The sequence below is a fragment of the Chaetodon auriga genome, chromosome 6 (assembly GCF_051107435.1).
Source record: "Chaetodon auriga isolate fChaAug3 chromosome 6, fChaAug3.hap1, whole genome shotgun sequence".
Taxonomy (NCBI): Eukaryota; Metazoa; Chordata; class Actinopteri; order Chaetodontiformes; family Chaetodontidae; genus Chaetodon; species Chaetodon auriga.
This window is the reverse complement of record NC_135079.1, coordinates 6312755-6336705: the sequence shown is the minus strand read 5'-3', so window position 1 is coordinate 6336705 and position 23951 is coordinate 6312755. Positions and strand designations below refer to the sequence as shown.

Sequence of the window (23951 nt, the reverse complement as noted above, 5' to 3'; positions counted from 1 at the left end):
ACTTCAATACCCAGAAAATAAATGGACACAATGGTGTGACATCAGTACACTACTGCATTTATGATTAGCAGCCCTTCAGTCTGCGCTGGGGGAAAGAAGCCAAGCACATTTACTTCAGCATTGCACAAGCACAATTTGAGGTATTTGTACTTCAGTTTTTCTATTTTATGCTACATTAGAGTTTTACATCACTATATTTCAGAGGGAAATATTGTAGGTTTTAGTCCGCTACATTTAGATTCCAGCTAGTTATTTCATTAAAGACAGAGATTTTACATAATCTTGAAAAATTTTCATTTTCTAAATTATATTGCACTGAAATAGATAAAACTAACAGCATATAAAAACAAGGTCCCCCTCAGCCAGGTTAGTTCACCGCTCTAAAGTTCAGCACCTTGCTCTTATAATTATTTGCCTGTGGGCTGTAAAAATATTCGTCAAAAAAAGCAGATGATTCAGGACTTGACAGGTCCTTTTAGAGATTTTAGCTGTCAAGACTGGTTCTAATGGTCTGATAAAAGGGATAAAACAGCCTAAAAAATAAGATATCAAATGTGATTAACTGAATGTTATTTTCAAAAAAGTCAAATCAGAATTCTTCACAGCTGAAAAGGATAAAAATGACACCTGAAAAACAAATGATTTCACAGTCTTTCACCACCATCGTCCCCAGAGCTTCTTGTTTCTCCCACATGGCGTCTCCAGCCGCCCACTGGCTGGCTCACGAAGCAGAGAGGCCGACACGAGGTTGTGTGCTGTGGCACGTGAGGGAACCGGTGGCTCTGAGGAGAATTCAAGCCAGAGAGCAGGACAGCTGGGCACAAGTTGTCCCTGCAGCCATCCAGCTGCCCGACTCAATCTGCAGCTCTGCTCTGCACTGAGGCTTAAAGAGGCAGCGTGGAGAGCACATTTATCAGTAGCTTGAAGTGACCTTATTTTTCTGGGATGGCGGTGGGAGGGAACTGGAGGGTTGAGGGGTTGATTGGACTCCCTCGATGCTCTCTGGAGTTGAGGACCACAGAGGCAGATGGGTCAGAGACACGTGTCTGATAAGATGGAAAGAACAAAGGAGTCGTGCCTCTTGCATGACGGGAATGAAAAAGCCTGGCAGTTTAAGCTGAGTGGATGTACAAGGCCACAGACGACCCCGCTGCGCCGCTTTCAACTCACCAGGGAACACACCAATTTCCTGGAAGATCAAGACGAGAGACTGCCGAGCGCTATACGATAATGTCTTTCAAAGTCACACCTTTCGCCAAATGACTTTTCCCGTCCCTACGGAAAAGGAATCTGCTCGAACAAACACTTTGTCTTTGTTCAGGACAAATGGTGCTGATTGCAAATTCTCGTCAGACGGTAAGAAACTCCTCACATGTGCGTCACGCTGCCATCATCTTAGGAAAGCAGAAGAAGCCTTAAGAAAGAGCAGTCAGGATAAAGTAAATGAGTCTTGGTAATCCTCCCTGGAACGGGTGTGTTTAATGTGTTCCTCCACCAATCTGCAGTAATCCATCCAAGAAAACAAGCGTCTCCCACGTCCAGTCCCAAGGATCTTCTATTGCAGCAATGTGGCTGTGACTTAACTGAATTACATAAGACTGATTCAGTCTGTGATTGTCATTTCAAAATCAAGAATACTTTTTCACTTTACCATGAACAGATACACGTGATGATAAAACAGCCTGCATTAAGGGATTAAGAAGCTCGTACGGCTTATATGAACATACATCTTTACAACAAACAACATAATGAGATCAGGGTAGCAGCTGATCAGAATTTACAATGCTGATTCATTTGCTAATCATTTTTTGGATTGATCTACTAATTTATCAGTCTTTGAAATGTACAAGCTGACTTCAAACTGGAGTTTTCAATTGTTGTCTCGTCTGATAAAACTAGTTTCACAGTATTTTTGTACGAAATGGCACAAAATAAAATGTGTAGCTTTATTTCTATTTTAGGAAACTTTCCAGTGTCATTTCTATTGTCTGTGACTTCTTAAAATTGTAAGACAAACAAGCACATGTCTAAACGCTGATGAAACAACAACTGTATAGAATGCTGTATTCTTACTGTAAAGTGAAACAGATGACAGTGTGACAGAGGCATGGTGAAAGTAAAAGTTCTATATAAATTCACCAAAAAAAAAGGGATTTATAGAAGTGTTTTGGAAAAGTGGTGCACAGTAAACGAGTTATTTCCTTATTTTCTAAACATCTTTTGACCTGAGTCCATCGTCTGGAAATAAAACAGTAGACAATCACCAATCCCTCCAAAATGTGGTCAGGATTAAAAAGCCAAATGATATCACAGACCCTGATGTGTCTGATACAGCTGTGTTTCCTCTGCTTTCTATCTCCTCAATCCAGATCTCAGTATCAATACGTGCAAATTGTCACGTCATTATCAAAAATCAAAACAGCCATGCTTGATATCAAACATTCTCCAGCAGCGTTGATGCTTTGCTCTCTCTTTATGTAAACTGTAAACGTGAATTGAAAGCACAACTCACAAATGGTAGAAAATGCGTTACCATTCAGTCATCTAGGGTTAGGGCTGGACATACAGCTGTAACTCTGTCTGTGACATACTACACACAAAACACTACTGAAAATGTCATTTTAAAGCCTCCCTTGCTGTTTTACGGAACAATATTCTCTAACGTTTGTTTGTAAGCAGATGAAGGAACTTGTTGCCGTAGCTGAGTGATTGCTGTTCAGCCACTGAGCCGCAGTAAAACTAACTGACACGAGAACAAGAGGAGGCGACGGAGGAGGTGGGTAGAATAAAGAGGAACAGAGGGGAGGAATGAAGCGAGAGCAGCCGAGTGGGTGGCTCGAGGTGGCAAAAGTGAGGGAAATGACAGCGAAAGAAAAATAAAAAGAGGCGAAGTGGCGAGCAGAAGGAACCTGATGAGAGATAAACAGGTGATGAGAGAGAGTTTACTGAGAGATGAGGGCGAAAAACACGAAAAACAAGCCTACCTCAATTCCACTAATGCCTCAAAGTTTTTAGGTAAACGCGGTGCAGAAGCTGCGCAGGGAGGCACAGTGAGATGCTGTTCTCTGCTTCCATCCCTGAGAGTCTGTGCCGAGCCGCTGGTGCCAACAGGCAGGCTCAACGCTCACACCAACACTGAAGATTTCTCACCGAGTGAGACAGCGAGTGCTCTGCCTCCTACTGCCTGATGCTCTGATTAAAACACAAGTGTGTGTGTACACTGTATATGTAGCCGGTGAGAGAGAGACGCTTGCGCTTGTTAATGTGATTCTCCACTGAAATGTGTGAACAGAGAGTATTGCTGGAGCTGAAAGTGGACATCAGAGAGAGCGGAGGCAAAGCAGATGTATTTCTGCAATTCTGTCGAGTAAAATAGACAGAGGAGGAGAGTTCACACTCAGAGGCTACGGCATTAATCTGGAAGGCCACACACGCCCTCCCAGACAAAAATGATGTATTGTATTATACTATTTTTGAAGGCAGACAAACAGCCTTGTGCTTTATTAGCAGCATGTAGATGAGGAAAATCAGGCTGCAGGCAGCTCATCATGCGTTATCCAGGGAGCTTTTAACACATTCACAATATATCAATCCACAGAGCCGGCGTGCATTCTGAGCTTCGCACAAACACACAGTGGACGAGCCGTTTTCGTCTCTGATGAATCCCTGAACAGTAAAACCCACACACATTTTAAACCTCACAACCGTACGAGCAAATGTGCAGAGACGCAGCGAAGCCCCTCAGCAGAGCAGGTGCCCCACAAACCCACACTCTCCACGCTACCACTTCATGTTTCTATTTCCTTTGGTTTCACACACACCGCTCGATCACAGCCAGATCCTTTCCCACACACGGGGAGCTTCGCGTTTTCAGAGCACAGCTATGTTTGACAGCTGTGCCTGCCGCTCTCTTCCTCCTCTCGCTGCTGCAAGTCTGGTCTTGACGGGCTCATCGTTCCACCGCCACCACACTGTCTAATGATGAAATGCCCACTGTCAACTAGTCACAAACAGGCTCCGAAATGAGGAAAGTGATAGAGGAGCTTCGTTATCATGGTATTAGAGGAGCATACTGTTTCAGTCTGCAGTAGTATTATGAAGCAGAGACAGGGATTTTGGGCCTATTTGTCATTTAATATAGATATTTTCTCTACTGAGACAAAAATCATGAGGAATTAAGCCCCCAAATTTGTCTGTCATTTTGATTCCTTGCTTTCAAAAGGAAAAATCTGTGCACCGCTGTCTTGCAAAGTCCTCCCAAATCTTCATTTTTATCTACTGTCAACAATGGTCTTCATTTCAAGATCGAACCACAGAAGAATTGAGGATGAGACAGCACTGTGATGGGTGAATTTGTCTTTTTGGGACAGTAGATGCACCTGCAAAGGATTTCAAAACAGCCGTTTCCCTCTTGAGGATGGTCTAATCCTGCTTTCACCACCGAGAGGGCAACCTTAAAGAACAAGACCTGTTTTCTCAGCTAGGTCTACACCAGTCCACTGACAGAGTGACTAAGATAACAAAAACACAAATACACGATTACAACACAGATTTTTCTGCTATTTCCTAACTGAGCCTCTGTTCACACTGAGCTGAGGTTACACAACTTATATTTTCAATCCTCCTGAAAGTGTTTTGTATTTGCGAGAAAAACAACATAGATTTGGGTACCACAAGGAGGAGGATTCACCTCATTCAGGCTGTGGACGAGTCAGCGGCTTTCATGCCTTTTCCAAACTGGATGTGAATACTGCAGCATCAGAGCAGGCAATTACAAATTTAGAGTGCAAAGACAGTATAATTACTAGTTTCAGATGAGGATAAAAGCTTTTATGACATTAACGACAGTCAGTCATGCAGTAGGTGTTGTAAAGTGGTTATTAGTGTAGTCCTACTCCAAGCTCATCAATCATATCAAACACGGTTTTCACAAATCCGACAAGAGCTGGGGACAAAGGCGATGACACACAGAGAAATTAAATGATCTAGATGACAACCCAAGCCTGAGCTGTTGATTTATCCGAGTGAGCGATCCACTCTGTTCATCTCCTCCTGCTCAGTAATGGTCCTGATGAGAATCGGAGAACTACCGTCGGGGGAAAGATTCCCACCTCCAGCTGAAAGAACATCACTCCACTTACTCTAAGTTCAAAGTTGCAGGCTGTGGGTGACAAAATGCACCGAGATTTTGCGCTCCAGCTGTTTTAGCGAGGAATAAATTATGACTTGCCACATGTGGAGGTGTGCCAACCTGCTCATCTCCAGAATGTCAAATGGTGACACTTGGTCACATCCCTCAGGCTTTCAACTAACTCCAACTTTTGTGCTCTTTACACTACGTCACCTTCCTCTAAGCAATTAATAATAATGTGGATGAGTTCACAGATGAGTTAGTTGGAAGCCCGGTGCGTCATATACAGATGCTAAAGGGTAGCTTGTGTGTCTCTATGAGACGCTGAGGGGCGTGACAGAGCGGCTGTATTTATCAGGGTGTGCTGATGCCTGAAGTAAAATAAGTTAAAAGTTAAATTAAAAGTGAAATCAGCTGTTTAGGAGTCAAGTGCAGACACAGAGGACTGACAGATTGTGTCAATATTCATCCACTGACTCCAGTTACTCTCCTCCATACAGAGATTCATGATGCTCTCTTTAGCACTTTACAGTTTTACCACATATAATGTTTGTGATGATTGTGGTGCACAATCACCTGCTTAATCCCATGTCTTCCAAGCTTCTTGCCATCTTTTTTTTTATATTTCGTGAGAGGTATATTCAGAGCATTAAAGGACCTTGCTCTGTTAATTACAGCAAACAGTGTCTTTTTGCGAGAGGAAGCAGGTGAAAATCAGTAAATGCATAAAATAGTGGCAGTTATACTGTTTTGTCATGTTGTGGTGAAACGATGAGCAGAAAACCAGTCCTACAGAGGAGAAACATGCTCGTTTGGACAATAAAAGCTTGGAGAGTGTCCTGTACACCCACTTACCTGCTCATCACAATAAGATACTGCTTGAAGTACATTTCATGCTTTATGTCAACCATGACAGCGTGAATATACACGGATACACAAGACACCAACATGTGTCGCTCTTACCCAGGTTGCTGTAGGTGGCACTGCACTGGCTGGAGGCGGTAGAGTGGGAGTGATGGGACTGATTCCCGTCCTCCTCTGGCTCTCCAAGGCTGGCGCTGCCCTCGCTGGCTGAGGCTGGTGTGGCAACCTGGTTGGCATGGCCCTCCTCGCCCTCCCCAAGCACCAGCCCCAGATTCACTTTGGCAGGCAAGGAGGCGGCACCGGGCAGCTCCCGGTCCCTGGCATTGTTGGCACTGACTGGTACCTGGCTGCACATGACAGAGAGAAGCATGCCTCCATTAGTGATGAAACTGTGGAATACTTGCTCCATTAATACGCTCATTAAATTGATTTTTCTTTGTTTGTTTTCCCCCACTGCTTTGAGATTTTTCATTATTCCGTTGGTGATAAGGTTTAATTCTGCATGAAAATATCTGCAAAACAAGTCAGAGCAGAACAGGATGATATTATCAGGCTATTGTGGAGACAGTGGTGTTTGTGGATGATAAACGAGCTGCTATTGATCAGAGCTTCAATCTGTCGTTGTTCATTTTGTCTACGAGAGATAACTGCACACAACATCAGAGGATATGAACAAAACACACATAATGTTTTGATCTGGTCAGTCTCTCAAATCATCGCCCACATCGCCTCATCAGCTCACTTTCTTCGCAGCAAGTGATGAATTAGAGCCAGCACAGCTGTAAGTGGGGGGCTTTTGAAGCCTCATGTGTTTCATATGCGACTAAACATACGTTGCCTGAGGGAAGGTGGAAGAACAAGGCGGAACAGGTCAAAACGGGGTTTGATAACATGTTCTGAAGATCCTTTCATCACAGCGGGATGAGTAGCATGATTTAAGGTGTTAAAAGAGGTGAGGTGAATTTCATCCGCAGCAGACTGATCAAAAGATGTGATTATAAAGGTGACAGACTTAAATGTGAGTATGAAATTTAACAAAGCTGAAGCAGTCTACTGAGGCACTGCGCTTGTCCTGAAGAACTGCATCATGAAGCTCAGCGAAACAGACAAATCAAAAACAACATCACAATCTCCTTCTCTGCTGACGGACATATTTAAAGCTCAGTGACACTGATGCAAACTGTCACCTCAAGAAATGTATGTGAGCATTACGGCGAGTGGCATTATGAAGCACGATGCCTGTCCCCTTTGTGATTTGTTGTGTTTCATGTCTCTGCTGTAATGCTGCTGTTCAGAATGACTTACATCAGATGAATACATAATGCTTCCTATTACAACAGGATGCCACACACTTCATAACGTACTGACAGTGGAAATCTGGGTCATATCTTACAGTTACTCAGGGTGTGTTATCACTGGAGAGTTGAGACTGCACAGTGACTCCAATCACAGTGTGAAAGCCCTGGGGGTGTTATGAAGACACTTGTCATATACTGTAGCTCGTTGCTGCCGGAGATGCAAGTTGTACGGGCGATCTGCCACATATGTGTCTTCTTAGGGAAGTGACATGGCCACAGTTGCCCATGGGCCCTCTGTGCACCACTATATTATTGCACACACACACAAAAAAAAACCCAATCTTTTCTGTGTCTGAGCACTAGTGGTGCTCCGGAGCAGTATTTTATGATATGTGTGCATTGTGTTTGTCTCTTGCATATCACGAGAACACATATGCCACCGTACATGCACACGCGTGATGCAATACACATTCCTGCCAATGGTTTCACACTATGTCACTAATCTACAGGGAGAAGTCAGCAGGTAACTTAATAAACAAATAACATCAATGTAAACTATGCATGTTCTAAAATATTCACTTAAATAGTCATTTAGACATAGACTACAAGCAGGTTTGATTTTCTACACTACACTCACAGACGATGAGCATACCTGGATCTAACATGTAAAATGATGCAGTAGATGAAATATAGTTACAAAAAGTGAACACGAGACATAAAATAACGCTGACAATTTGCTCTGCAGATTGCAAATTTCTATGTAACAGCTGTTTGAATCAGGCAGTACAGAGTAACTGTAGCTGCACGAAATCATGACGAGCTGAAATGAGCGTTTTGTTCAACAAAGCTTTTCATTTTAATTAAAGTTAATTACAACATCAAGACATAACCTGATCTTTTTTTTTTTCTTTTCACAGTCACCTGAGTAACAGTGTCTCGCTGCTCTACGCTGTAAAAAAAAAAAAAAAAAGCTTAAACAGCTGGTATTTCACCGAGAGCCATCTGGGAACAGTCTGCCCCTCTGATCACGATAAATAAGATACTCAAACAGACTCGTTTACTGCCCTCTGATCTGATAACAGTTCAGTCAGTGTGACCTGTGTGAGGCATTACAGCCTCAGGCCACCTGGGTTGTGACCACCCTGGTTGCATGACATTCCAAACTACTGCAGAGTTTAACCTCCATTGCAATAGAGAGAATATTGGCTACTGAGCTGTTACACCAGTGGCTGGCTCTGCCATCTGTTCTAACTTTCAGATGTCGCTGTGGTGGCATATTGTTTTAATGTTCTGACACTGCAGTTTTGAGTTTGAATTGTCTTTAAATATTCAGCTTCGCAATCCTTCTGCTGAATAACGAAGTATTGAACATGAGCTCCGAGTAAAAAGGTCATAAAAGTTCACAGAGCTGTTTTCATAGCCGGAGGCGTCGTCACGGGTGGGGCAGGCTGGCAATAATGTTTGTATTAGCCTGAATCACATGTGTCATTTCCTTTGACTGTAACTGTGATTACACATGTCGGTAATATGACGAATGATTTATGTAATCACAGGAAAAAGTCCCTGTCAAGGAAAGGTTAAGCACAAGAGACAAAGGAGGTCACACTGGGCTTTGTTCAGTTCAAACGTTTGGGGCCTGTAGCACTTCTTCACAGCATCGAGTGCACTAAGAAAACAAGCTGAAGTTCTTCTATCGGTACCAAGCTGGCCAGTTATTCACAGCCAGTTATAAAGAGTGTAAAATCAAGTGCTAACGCCTTCCTGTGTGCCTTGATTATAGTTACATAAACAGACATTTGCCTGGATAATCATTTCAGTGTGTCATTTTGTGTGTGCTGTTTGAAGATGTGTGCTGCAGAAAGTTTAAAACTCACAGAAATGTGAACCTAAAAGATCCCTCAAACTGTGAACAAGGCAGCTACAACAATCCCATCCTTTGTTTCCAGGAAAGCTAATCATCATCAACAGTACAAACAGGTTAATGACTACAGAGATAGATCTGGGCCAAGATGGTTTTCAGGTTTCACGTAAAGGATGACTGTTTTCTAAGTGATTTTTAAAACCCAAATCATTTGCAAACAAACCCATGCAGTCACATCCTTCATCCAGTCGTGTTCACAAAGTGGTGAACCTCTCTCCATCCTCGCTTGTGAACCACTGAGCCTTTCCAGGATGCCCCTTTCATACCCAATCATGACACTATCACCTGTTACCAATGAACCTGTTTACCTGTGGAATGTTCCAAACAGGTGTTTTTGGAGCATTCCACATCTTTCCCAGTCTTTAGTTATTCCTGTTTTATTCACTGTTTTCAATTGAATATAGATTAGCAAATGATCACATTTTATTTACAGCCTCCCAACACTTTTCGAATCAGGGTTGTTGAATGGAAGCTTTTCTGAAAACATCCCGTACAACTGCTATTACACTGGCATTTTGGAAACAAGGATAAAGCAGTGACAGCTCTTTAAAAAGAACACTGAAAAGAAACAGGAAGTATCGTTGCAATATTTTGTCCATGACGTGATAGAAAACTGAGCACTGGAAGAAAACACCCAGCTGCTCATGTGTCTGTCTCTACCTTGGGGCGCTGTGTCTGGGGAAGGCTTCAGATCTGACATGTTTATGATCCGTCTTGGTAGACCATAAGGCCTCTGTGTCTCTTTTAAAGAGAGCTGATCAATAGCCCCTGAGTTGCCACAGTGCATTACTTTAGCACTTGTCGGTTTGCCAGCAGGAGACATGATATAAAAGGCCCATCACAGCGTTGTGAGCCAACTAGGAAACAAAGAGTAAGTAAGCTGTGAAAGGATGGAGGCATAAAGACGAGTGTGTTATCACATGCAAAACAAATAAATAAAGAACTAAAAAGCAGAAAAACTGCTGGTGGCCTGACCTGTACAGGTTAACTCTGTTTCCTCTATAATTCTTCCTTGTTCTGTCTATATGAATAGATAGTTCTGGTTAGAACTAACCACACATATTGCTTGTATCTTACACAAGGATAAAACTGACATTAATCCTACCAAAAACAAAGTATTAATGGGCAGTCATCTCCAAAAACTACTCACTAATCACAAAGAAGACATTCTCCAACACATAATCCTGCATGGACAAAACATTCATAGTGGATACACACCTTGAGAGGCCCTTGACACAATAAATACCTCGAAGGCGGCTACATGATTCAATGTCAGGACCTGACTTGTTCAGACGGCATGAAGCTGCCCCAATGCAGCATCAAGCTGCGTTTCACGGTTTCTCAGATCTCTGCTGCGAGAAATGAACAATCTCTGATCCAAAACATAAATTATTTAATGCCAAGAACCTCTCCTCCCTACTAAGTCAGTATGACTTCAAATGGCCTGGACGGTCACAGGTATTTACAAAAGCAAATGAAATAAAAGGGTTTCAGTTCTTACCCGCTGTACTGGCTCACACAGCTTCCCATCTGGAAACCTTGAATACAAGGCAAAGCTGCATTCACATTCTAGGCGAATCAGTAATTACAGGTTGGCCAGTTGATCAAAAAGTCTTTTCCTGCATATGTCCTTTGCTTGTCTTCCTCTGGTTCACCCTCTTTGAATGTTCTTACCTGTCTAAGGTAACGTGTTTGCCAGCGCAGAGGAGCACGCCCATGTTAGCCAATAAAACCACTTCCAGTCAGAAAAAAAAAAAAACCCTGCAGGGTTAACCCCTCATCTGCCAATCAAAACCAAAGGTCTGTAGAATGGCCTGTGTGACCAGTTCATATAATGTGTGCTGGTGTGTTTACCCAGACAAGCTCTCTCTCTTACTGCAAAACGTATTTACACCCAAGGTATTTCTTTCATGTGGAGACAGATAATATTTGTTAGCACCAGTAGTTAGTGCAAGCAAGTGGGACTAAAAATGTTTTATGGAGATACATTTTAAACTGCAAGGATTTGTTAAATATTAAATAGCACATCTCAGAAACTACCTTGGTTGCACATAATCTATTTTTCCAGAAAGACTTTAAAGCTCTAGTACTGTGCAGAAACACTGACTTGGAAACAAAAAAAACCAACAAATGCATAAAATCATCTTCAGACCTGGAGGGACCCTGCAGTTCGTAACAATCAGACTAGCTGTTTAAAAACGACTCCTATTCCTTCAAAGTGTGTTACTGAAGCACTGTGAGGCATTTATTCACATTCCACAAGTGGATTCTTTCACCAGAGGTTGAACTATTTCCTGTTTTTGGGTCAACTCAAAAACCATGTGCCAATACCTGAGATAAACATCGAATAGACAGCAGAGTAACACTGTAACCTACTGCCAATACAGCGATCATAGTAGTTACTGATTGACAAGCTCACAGTGAACATTGGCTCGGCCAATGGTGAGATGTTTGACAGTGTCTAAGTGTGACTTATTAAATCTGGTCTGCTTAAAGTATGATTCCATATCGGCTTATGTTTGTGGTGAGACAAAAAAAAACAAACTAATGAACGAATAACTTATCAAAGACTTAGGAAAACGTTGCTTTTGGCATCAAATGTAAGCGAATGAATGCTGTTCAGTATTTTCGTGACGGGACAGATGTTCTGTAATGTTCGTTGCTCAATATAAACAGGAGAAACATGAAGTATGAGGAATGCTGCATCAATTCATCTTCATTTTGGACATTAGCTCTGAAGATTAAACTTGGCCAGGAAGTTATTTTACTTAGCATTATCATCTTAGTTTTGAGGACGCAGACAAAAAAAAAAAAAAAAAACTTCATGTTTCTTCATCTGAGTAATCAATCATCCTCTGTGTGAAGTGTGAGAACACCAACTTTGCTCTGACTAATGACTTTGGAAGAATTTGGGATTAAACTTTTGGGAAACATTCTGGGTGTTCTCGAATACATACAGTACTGCATCATACAGTACACCCAATTTTAGCACAGCATTGCCCATATTAATAGAAAACCTAGCACATACTTGATTCTTCTATCACTTGGTATAAAGTGAGAGAAGAGACAGGAACTTCTGGAATAAAGAAAAGATGACTAGAGCTGAAGCTTGAGGAAGAAAGAAAAAGCAGGGAAGAGACAGAATGGGGCCATGCTCGTGACAGGACGGAGGAGAGAAATATCCAAGAATTCACAGCGCTTCAGGCTCAAAGGGGAAAAATGTGGAAGGAAGGCAAGGAAGAGGAGCAAAAATTACACGAAACACAGAAAGTGATGGTGGAAAGCCAGGTACATTGAAAAGGACGACAGAGAATATGAAGGTGGTAGAGATACTAAGAGAGGAGAAGAAACAGATACGGACAGAATACGGCGGAAGGCAAAATGTGACAAAACAGGTGAGAAGAAGAAGAACAACATCTGAACAAGTTCTAACTAAACTGTATGCAGGTGTGGCATCTGCCGAGAAAAAAAATCCCACTGTTTTCCTAGTAATCATGTGGGTGCTGTGGGATTCATTTTCTAAAACACATCAAGATTTTAAAGAACACTTTCTTCATACAACCCCGCAAATACACGGAGGTCCAGAGCGGGGCTCAGTTTTCTGTGTTTAATTATATATATGCTCATACAAAATGAATTGGTATGAGCCCTTCTCACTCAGAAAACAACATGACACCCCAGGAAGAGGCAGTGAATAAATACGGTAGAGAGTCCTCACCACAAGTACTACTTTATGTGGAGGCTTTTATATAAAAAATGAGCCTTTTCATTCGCTTGCTACCCAGTCGCCACATTTACATAACCATTACTAATTAGTCAGTTTGCACACAGTGAAAATATAAAGACTGCTGATTGTGCCAAACAGGATGATTCATTATTGAATCACCTGCTGTAGAACTTGGGGCGGGGTGAGTTTTCCTAAATCAAGTGTAAAAGTAGATGTTTTTTTTACCCCACTGAACTTAACTCCTAGATAAAATCATGTACTTGGTGGGTCTGAACTTCAAATGTAGTTTCCTGCTATCAACAAACAGTAAGCTTTAAAATACAAAACAATAGTGAACACAGACAAAAACTGGGGATGTTGTCAGAGTGTATTATCCAACTTGAAAATGATTAATGATGAGTACTTTACATTATTAGCAGTGCTTTCAGTATACAGCTTCCCTGATGAATGAGTTTATGGTTGGCCACTGCAGCATCCATTTGACTGATTATCATCTTTGACTATCTCAGGGCACACAAACAAGCTTATAATTTAGAACTGAAAGTACAACATATCTGACACAGCTGGGTTATCTTCATCTGGTACCATTACTCACAATGCAGGACACTTACACTAAGAAATGAAACACAAAGGGCAAAAGTAGGTCAAAGACAAGTAATGATCTTATAATGAGAGAATACAGTGACTCTACTGCCAAGCAATCTGTTTACTATGTGTGTGTCAGGGGTGAGGCTCTGATGCAATTTGAGAATCTAAAGAGAATATGACTGTTAAAAAGTTGATTAATAAAGGTCGAACCTATTGCTGTTGGATGACTTGTAACACACTGAGGTCTCAGCTGAGCACAGAGCCTGCTGGTCAGGTAATAAATGACATTAGGGAAGACACCACATAGGCTGTATAGTCCATGCAGTCGGCTGGGAAAGTGTTCGAGCAGACATGCCAAATTAAGATCAAACACCTCTAGAATCTGTGATGAGGGATCTGTATGATGAGGGAGAAGCACCTCTGGCACTTTGGAGGAGCAGCAGGCAAAGGTTGAGCATCTTAATTTCAAGCTGGGTCCTATCATGCTCTGAAGGGAATGCATGTGGGTGATGGTGTTACAGGGATTGCATGCAAAATAATTAATTAGATGAGCAAGAGGTGATGTTGAAGGAACATGTGAGAACTTCGATAGATTCTTAAGAATTCCATTACAAGTCTTAAAGACAATGGCATGTGAAAACTTTTTGTGTAAAGCAATATTCACCTTACAGCAGCTCAAAGCATCATTAACCACTTTAAGATTTCTGCTGAATTGTTTTCTGGTGGAACAACTTCTCATCTAAGGATAATCTTTCCCGGGAGTTCGATAGCAGAATAACTGGATTCTGTCTCCTACACATTACAGCTGCTGCATGCATATGTGCATACCTAGCAAATGGTAGAACGACAATTTTTATTCTCACTAACTCTTACTAATTACACAGAGACATATCCACCGTAACAATGTCAGTTCTCGGTTTGAGGTTATCTGGGAGTCCAGTGCAATAGGGGTTTAGTTAAGCCGCTTCTGTTTTCTGTCTGACAAATAAATCTCAGTACTCTGTTGAAAATCTGAAACCACATTTAGGTTTTGCATGTTATCAACTGGGTAAACAACAGTTTTAAGCAGAGTCCTTACTTTGATGCGCTACTGTTAGAGGCTTTATTCTGGTCACTCTGATGATATAGTGCTGTCAGAACAGTGACTAAAACTTTAAAAAATCTTGGACAAATACCTGATATCCTTGCTGATGAGATCACATCCAGAGGTGTGTGAGGCAGGTGTTCGGCCTGGACTGAAGGGTCTGGGTTCCTTGCTCTCATCAGGTGTCAGTGGTGCATTTTCTCTACACTCCTCTACTCGTAGTTCTCCTTCTCCATCACCAAGTGTGCTGCCACTTTCTGGTTTGTAGGTGAAGATGATAGTTGGCTTCTGGGTGGGATCCTCTGGCTTGGCCTCAGTGAACCAGTGATGATGTTGGACTGGTGGTGGTGGAAGCATGTGAATAACTGTTCCATCAAGGCCAACCAGCTTGCCTTTCTCCTTGTCTCGCTCCACCCTTTCTCTCTGCTCATCCTCATCTTTCCGCCGACGAAAAAAGCTCTTAAAGGAGATCCAGCGTTTGGGTTTGGAGCTATCTGTTGAAATGCGTCTCCCCTCTCCACCTGGACTTCCATCACCTTCAATCGGTCGTACAGGAGAACTGGAGGCGGAACTCTTAGTCCAGTTGCCAAAATGTCTCTGGAGGATGTTAGAAGCATGGTAAGGGGATGATGTAGATCTAGGAGGGGGGAAGGGTGCATTGGGCTCAGAACGGGGGCTGGAGAGAGGGACAGCAGCAGAGGCACTCTGGGATTTAGACAAAACTTTGGAGGGTGTGTCCTTCTTGGGCTTGGAAAGACAGCCATCAGTTGTAGAAAAGAGGGACTTGGGTCGGGTGAGGGTCTCTTTCATGGCATCAGGTGGGAGAGCATATAGCTCCTCAGAATTTTGGGTTTTGGTTTGTGCTGAAGGTGACTCTGGAGGAGACTGGGGAGGGTGGATGGAGGCCACAATCTGTAAAAGCACAGCACTTGCCTCCTCCTTCTGGCTTACTGCTGTCCCAGAAGAAAAATGTAAGTCTGCATTATCGTTTTTACTGAAACTGCGTGTAACAGCATTGGCAATGGGGCTGGTTTTAGGTAGGTTTGAAGTACTGGCAAGAGTGGGAGGAGAATTAGTAGATAAAGTGGGAGAGAGGGCCCCAGCTGTGGAGCTCATCACAGTGCTTGTCACAGTGCTTGAGTCTGTAGTGGTTCTAGCTTGTAAATTTGGTGCTTTTGACACTGCTTCAGGTGGGGCTTTTGTCTCTTCAAAAGAGGTTCTCTCTGATGTGCCTCTACCAGAGATAGTTTTCTCTGTTGAGGAGGACTGGACACTCTCAGATGATCCAATCTCTTCATAAGTATGGCTGGCTACCCTACTACCTACACCCTTTGGCTGTGGCAGTTCTCCACTGAGTCCCAGGAAGCTCTTGTACACAGCTAGGTTGTCATACGCACTTGGATTGATAACAATAGGTACCTTAACAGCATTCTTGGAGCTACGGGCATAAGCTGGCTCGTCTCGAATTATAATGGGAAAAGGAGGCATGCCTGCATTATTGAAACTGTTAAACTTGATTTCTGATAAATTTGGGGATTTCACAGGTACAGTTCGGGAGGAAGACAGCCCGGCAATGGGAGAAGTGGGAGCTGACTTGTGGCTGCAGTGCTGAGTAGGGATGGAAGGGCCAGGATTAATCCCTAGATCCACTTTCGGTATTTTTTGGCGAGGACTTGTGCTTGATGTCCACACTTCTTGGTAGCGTATGCTCCCCGATTTCTTTCGAGAGGTACCTGGTAGAGCTACAGATGTGGGTGACGTTGGCATCACAGGAACAGACGGAGAAACAGGGGAGGCTGGAGACAGGGGCTGACCTAAAGGAGTGTTACAGAACGATGTAGGGCTCGAAGGCATTGACAGGTTTTTGGGTTTTGGAGAAGAGTCTGGAATCTGTTCATCTTTGTTGGCCATGGATGCTGACACATCCACTACAGTGTAAGGCTTACAGATCTGAGACTTTTCCAAATTCACTACACGGTATGGTTTAGCTTGCTCCTCTGTGGGACTAAAACTGATAGTAACTGGTTGACCTGGAAGGGCCTGGGGCATTGGCATACCTTCTCTACTATCCTGATCTTCTAATCTAATGGCCAGGACAGCCTTGTGTGTTTCAGTCACCTTGAGTGGACTCAGTGCTCTGTGGACGGGCTCCTTTTTTGGAGAAGTGCAGGTGACAGGTGCCTTAGAAGATGTGGGAGACTTCAAACCATTTTGAAGAGCACTGGGGGCACTGCTCCCACTGCTGGAAGTTGTTCGAGAATCCTCTGGTAGCGATGACGATGATTCTGGAGAAGTGGTAGATTCTGAATTTGATAGGAAACCACTGCCTTGCATGTCATGGGGCCCATAGGGAAGTAGAGCTCCATTCGAGTCCATAGAGGGGTATCCGTTCAAAATCTCATCATAGCTATCATCATAGTCTACTGCACAAATCCGCTGAAGTGAGCGGTTGCGAAGCGGCACAGTATTCCACTTTTTCCCTGCAGCAAAGGGCACTGGAGACAATGTAGCAGCACGGAAGTTTGCAAATCGTGGTTGGCCTCGCATACGTATCTCCATGGCTAGCAACTCTTCATCACTTTCATCCCAGCTCTCATGTTCATCATCATCCCTTTCAGTCTCTTCCTCCTCATCTTCCTCTTCCTCATCATCTTCGCCTTCACTAGAAAACTCTGGGTAGCAAAAGCGACCACCCTCTGTGCTAATGATTTCATTGCTGTCACTAAGCGATACCCGTTTTTGAGCAGTGCCACCACCACCACTACTGCTGCTGCTTCCCATGGCCAGACAGCTTGAGGCTGGAAGGCCTCTTTCCAATGACCGTCTGTATGAACTACTTATTCGTCCCCAAAACAAGTCCTTGGAACCAGAAAGGGGTGTGGGGCTAAGACCAGGGCCTAATCCAGCAATCTCCTTTAAGACATCTGTCAGTCCACTGTTGTTGTTATTTCCACTAGGGGTCCTTGGGCTAAGTTGTCCATAACCCTCAATCTCCTCACTGCCATCCTCTCCTTCGTTGTTGTTGCTGGGCCCACCAGGCCTTTTACGGTTCAGTCCATTGCGATTCCACACTGTAAAGGCTGATGTTTTTCCCGTTTCTATCACATTTGGTGGTCGTGACAGGTTGCCATCTGAATCCAGTCCTGCAGAGGAGCAGGGCAGCATCATCGTCGGCTTAACAGCAATGGTTGGCTTTTTAGCCACCGGTGGACGGAAGTGTCCTGAGCGGGAAGACCCACTGCCAGCCCTCTGGGAGTTGTTGGTAATATTAGGGTTGGCCCGGGCCCCAGCAGGGGGTGGGTTTAGTTGCTGAGTTGTTGGAGGCCTCTGCTCAGAAGGAGGCTTCCTTTCACCACTCTGAGCCAAACAGTGCAGACTCTTAGGTTTAAAGCAGTTCTTGCACTCGCCTGGTTTCCACACGTGCTCGGTGAAGGTACTGCAGGCGGACATGGCTGCTGGTCCAGTAAGGCAGCCTGCTGGGTCAATGGACAGGAAACCCCTCCATGAAGCTACGGGTCACAGGTACTAACTGTAGTACAACAATGATGAGCACTATTCAAGTCTCAAATGTGGGGGATTCTGGACCTAAAAAAAAGAACAAGAGAGAAAGGTATGAATTAAAAACTCTATAAAAATTTGAATCGATTGGTAATTTAAAACATGTATTTTATTGAATTCAATAGATCATCTAAACATATTGTGACATAGTTAATCACAAAGTTATTTCCATGCAAGAACAAAATACTGAAACAAACTAGGAAAATTAGATCCTATTGTACAATTACACTTATCTCACACACAGAGCTGAACTAAAGAGGATACCTTGGGGCAGATAGAAGGACACTGAAAAATAAGCTGTGTGAGAGAGAATGAATTAGAAAGGCAGTGCTACATTCTTTCCATTAGGTGGCAAACTTTCTCTACTTAGAAGCCAATCTATCCTATGGAGCAGTCATCTGTCTCCTCCTGACCCTCAACTGGTCATGTAAGACTCGAAAAGCAGAGGGGCAGAAGTGAAGAGGATTAAGAGAGCTTATTTCTGAATTGCTGTCCTGTGTTGTTGTTGGCCGTTTCAGCCAGGCTTAGGTGAGATAAATGTACTGATATTGTCATTGAATCACAACCTCAATGTCCTAAATCCTATGAAGTAGATCAGTTACTTGGAAAATGGAAATCATAAGTGCTTCAGCTGAGCTCACATGCACTGAAGGCTGACAAGTGGAATGGAGGCTCATATTTGCTCTGAAGTCCGAAAGCAGAGCAACAGTCACACTGTTTTTGTAGTTTTGGCTTTGCTTTCCAGCAAACTAGACTTGAAATGCAACAACTGGGTGTTTGTGAGTGCTTACATTCATACTGAATGAACAGTTTAGGACATACACAATTAAAGGACAATTCAGGAAGATGCAAGGAGTTTTTAGACCAGATAGCTACAGTATCTACAGTTTTTACATTGGCTGTGAATGTAAGCAACCTTGAACCTGAAAGTTACCAAACAACAGCAAAAACTTCTTCTACTGTGCTACATATAGGCAATAAAGATGTCAGCAATTAATACTTGGACATAATATAAAACTGGTTTAAAATGGTAATTAAATAATCTATGTGGCGTCTCTTTTGTTTAATGAGTAAATCAACCTAAGAGCAAAAGAAATAGGTTTGAAAATTCACACTATTGTAAGAAAACAAAGACTGACATTTTAAAACTTGGGCACAAGCATTTCTCAGGTTATCAGCACCAGCACATACATTATCAGACACATCCTGTTTTCTTGGCTCGCCAGGTCACACATCAGGAAACCACATCCTTTTGTTCTTTTAATTACACAGTGTAAAAGCACCCTATCTGAAATCCTTTCCAATCCATCACAGACCAGAGAGAAAAATCATGGGTGCAACAGTTATTTGCTGTTCAATCAATGTGCAAATACAGCTGTAATGTCTCTCATTTAAAGATATTCAAGATGGGAAAGATGGGATTAATCTCTTTGCGGAACACTTGTTAACACACTTGTTTTTGCTTAAGCCCCACTTCAACACAAATCATGACTCTAATGGAGGCACAGAGACAATGGAAAATCCATTAGTATTCAAATTTGCTTTATCCCAATTGACCAGTCCCCTTTTTCACAACCAATTACAACAAGCTCTTGAATATCAAATTAACATCAAATCCATGGATAATAAGTGCTGTGTTGCTCAAATAACCAATTAAAATCAAGCGTTACATGAATGCCTGTTTAACATCACACAGGACTTTGTATGTAAGATAAAGGGGTACAGTTTTCACATCATTTCTATAACTGGAGCCCGCTCAGGATAAGACTTGTGCTACATTGTTAGACAAAAGAAAAAAACTATAAAAGGTAAAACATGAATCAAAGAAAAACTTGCAGAATTCTGAGCAGATGGCTCACACATACAGTGTAATATATCTCTTAGATATCGTTTTAGAATCAAAATAACAAATAAAGGCCACACAAACATTGCACCTTGACTTCCAAAAGACCTTGACAAGATGGGCTCAATATGCTGAAATGTGCTGGAGCTCTATCTCTCTTCTGCAATGGTCTATTAACTAAATAAACATTACCTTAAGCAACAGTATGTGTGATGATTCTGTCCTTTTATGGGTGACCAAAACTTGCATTTCATCAAATAAATCTAGAGCTATGATTCATTGCAGGGCTGATATTGACAGGGGAGGGTGGGGGGGGTCTGTCTTCTCATCCATCTAACAAGGTCACTGGTGTCAGATCCTGTACGGACGGATGTTACCATGACAACACCCAGCACCTGCCCAGGGCCAGAGACAATGAAGCAGGAACTCTTGAATCAAACTTTGCTGGCCAAGCCGTGATGGGCGGAGGGAGATTTATCCTGCTGCATCGCACAGGCCGCATCCTCACAGGAAACAAAGACTGTAATTCAAACAGTATCATTCAAACCCGAGCGGTGATGTGACACGTAAGCACTGTAGTTCTCTGTGGCAGACTTTCAATATTTCACGGACAACCAGAAGTACAGCCCCAAAAAATGAATTACTGAGTCTAATACGTCTTTCTCCACACAGCTAGACGGGACAAAAGCAGCATTTTGCTCATTTACAATGAGAGCATCCAGGATCATTTTTCTCAACTCGAGCCCTCTGTCCTCCTTGAAACACAACAGGCTGAATTTAAGACTTTGTTTTTGCACAGCTGTAATGCAGCTGTTGCACACACATTTTTCATAACAGAAAAAAAATGGACAGCAAAGAAAGGCATAAAACAAGAGGTATTAACAGGGATATTTTATCAGATTCTCTGAGTTGCTTTCATGAGATTTGCATCAGACAAACTTTCTTTGTTGCGACATTATTTCTTCGCTGACAGACAGTGGAAGGGGTGGCAGAGGGAACGGTTTTCTATTGAAATCAAGATAAAGCCTCTTTATTGTGTTTACTTTCTTCAAAGCAGCTCGATGGAATTATGAAATGCAGCTCCCAGGCTGCATTCTAATAAGATAATTCAGTTTTCTAGGCCTTTGTGTTTCTGATCACGCTTCTGAGAATCAAGAAACATCTGATATCCAGTATATGCCACATACACTTTCCCACCAACAGAAACCTCGGTGGTGGATGTGACAGCATATTTCACTTTTCTGTCAGCCAACATTAAAATTCCATTGTTGTGTTGGCTTCATTTTTCCTTCCCTTCACAGCAGAGGCTGATATGACATTGACTCCATAAGCCAGCAAAATATACTTTCACTTCAGTTTCTCATTAAGCTGAGGACAAAGAGCAGTGGCGTGTTGTAACTGACAAACCCCACAACATTTAATCTGGGAAGACACTTATGTCTCGGGGCCACCAACAATCCCATCTGCCCAACAATCCTTTCCTAAACTATGGAGTCCGACATTTTTAGTTCACACAGCTCGCAGAGTGGGGCGCATCATTAAAATATGATAACTCCAGACACCGGGACTCTCTGAAACAAGCAATCCCTCTTCCTTATGTAATAGTCTTTGCCATTTTTGCTTGAACATGGAAATGATTCTATCTGTGGTTATATTCATTGCAACTAAAGTGTTCCTACTCATGGCCATCAGCCAAATAATGGACTGCTATTTTTGTGTTACTGTCATTATGTAACAAATATTACACAACACGTGAAATATGATGAATTACAATACAATAAATTGGTTTCAATACAAAGACAAAATATCTGCGGTGTTTGAGACAGGATGCGCTGCAGAAACAACAAAAAGTGACACCAGACACACACTCAGACGATAAAGATTTTTTTTCTTAGAAGCACAAAAATATCTATTTTTCCTTAGATATTTGAGATTGTGCTACGATATTGGCCGGGTCGTATCGATCCAGTCTTTGTGCATGTCCACGGTGTGGCTCTGCAGCATCTTTGATTAGAGAGATATGAAGCAGCACTAAGACACAAGCCACTGAGGATTACTGGGAAAAAGGTGCAGTCATACATATTTTCTCTCCTCCTCGCATTTCTGCCTGTTCGTTCGCCCCAGCTCTCTCTGAGCTGACACTCAAATATTCATTGAAAACTGTTAAACGCAGAGTTATGGCTAACCACTGGACACCAACCTGATTTTACACTGCATGTCATGCATATTTGATGAGGCCGAGGCATTAGTGTCGATAATTTATATGGATACCTGATGTACACAGACTGATGACTGAGGTAAAGAATGACTGCTCTCCATCAAATCTATAATGTTATTCTGTACAATTAGATTATTTTGTTCTGAGAAAGATGAAAAGCACATGGACACACCTCCATCCTCAACAAAAGTGCAATATATTACTCCCATTGTACTTTTTTGTAGTTCTGAGAACTGTGGTCAGATTAATTTGTTGTTCTTGTTTTGGTAGTACTTGCTGCTCTGTTGCCTGCAAGTGTAATAATCAAGTAATGGCTGCACTTGACATGTTTTCACACCATTTAATAAAGTAATAATGATGGAACATCTGCTGGCGACTGCGAGACCTCGCGGAAAAATGCAGAACTTCAAATTCATGATCATTTTTGCTAAATTTTGCTGTTCAATTACACGCGTTAACATGCTGTTCTCTGCTTTGCTGATTACAAGCCAAACCCAGCACCCATGACAGATCCTACTGATATGACTGGAATTCATCTGTTGGGAACCAGACATGTTTAGATTTCCTGCCAGTTCCAGTGAAGATCAGAGACACACTGATGACCAATTTTAGGTTCTGGTATATGCACATGGAGAATTCATTTCAGAAATTCAGTGAAGTGTTCCCAAAAATTCAAAACTGTAACAGTGAAATCGAAATGTGTTAATTGGCTAAATCTTACTTACTATTAGTCATTTGGCAGACGCTTTTATCCAAAGCGACGTACATATGAATTCACACACCGATGGCACTGCATCAGGGGCAGTTTTGGGGTTCGATATCTTGCCCGAGGATACTTCAGGATGTGGACTGCCGAGGCCAGGGATCGAACCACCGACCTGATCGAGCCACAGCCACCAGACTTTAAAACGTCTTACAAATGTTTGCACGTGGCTGAACATGGTCAATACTTGAATGCAGTCAGTACTTTCCCAAGGATATTTCTCTCAAGACAAACAGTACTTGTGGATGATTAAAACACCAAAATCCTACAAATGAGTGGGAAGCTTTTCTGATCACTTTCAATGGTTTGCCAAATGCTGTTATCTCTTTCAGTGACTGTACAACCAGTTTGGGTCTGCACTGCACAGTGTTCGAGAGTTTGCTCTCAGTTTAAAATGTTATTTTCTAAATCTGAATCTGAAGACGTCTGGTACGTCAACAGGTCACCTGCAGCATGACCGAGAGGAGCAATAATTAGATTTTAACATTCAGCACACAAACAGAGCGCGGCTCTAAATACGAGGACCAAACAGGGAATTGAGTGCTTGTGTCCAAGTGTTTGTGTGTGTGTGTGTGTGTGTGTGTGTGTGTGTGTGTGTGTGTGTGTGTGTGTGTGTGTGTGCTTCCTACTTGCACGAGAAAGCCTGCAGTTTTTCCCTTCAGAGGCGAACTATGATACATTTGGAGAATAACATGCGCCTGTGCTAATTTGATCAAAACAGCATTAAATGATACTCAGATACTCGGCCTGTGTTTAACAGGAAGTACACACAGACATGCACACAAACGCTTCTTCCTGGAGCGAGTAACCGTGAGAGGTGAGAGGTGAAAGGTGAGGTTACAGATGCCTCACTGTGGAGGCTGAAGGCAACATCAGTGTTGTTAACCTCAGCGGCCTGAAGTCTGTCGTCCTCTCCTCTTTTCGACCGGCTTCATTCTCATCCCAGTGTCTTCCTA

The 23951-nt window shown here is 42.6% G+C and overlaps 1 protein-coding gene across 3 annotated transcripts in view; it reads right to left on the bottom strand.

Moving 5' to 3' along the window:
- The window catches only part of peak1 (pseudopodium-enriched atypical kinase 1), a 94916-nt gene that overhangs the window by 8722 nt on the left and 62243 nt on the right, over positions 1-23951 (bottom strand). For all 3 annotated transcript variants that reach the window (XM_076733026.1, XM_076733027.1, XM_076733028.1), the window contains 2 exons: positions 14705-18198; positions 6095-6342 (listed from right to left, as the gene is read on the bottom strand). In XM_076733026.1, coding sequence (XP_076589141.1) covers positions 6095-6342; positions 14705-18063 — 3607 coding nt within the window. In that variant the 5' untranslated portion in view covers positions 18064-18198. The remainder of the gene's footprint in view (positions 1-6094; positions 6343-14704; positions 18199-23951) is intronic.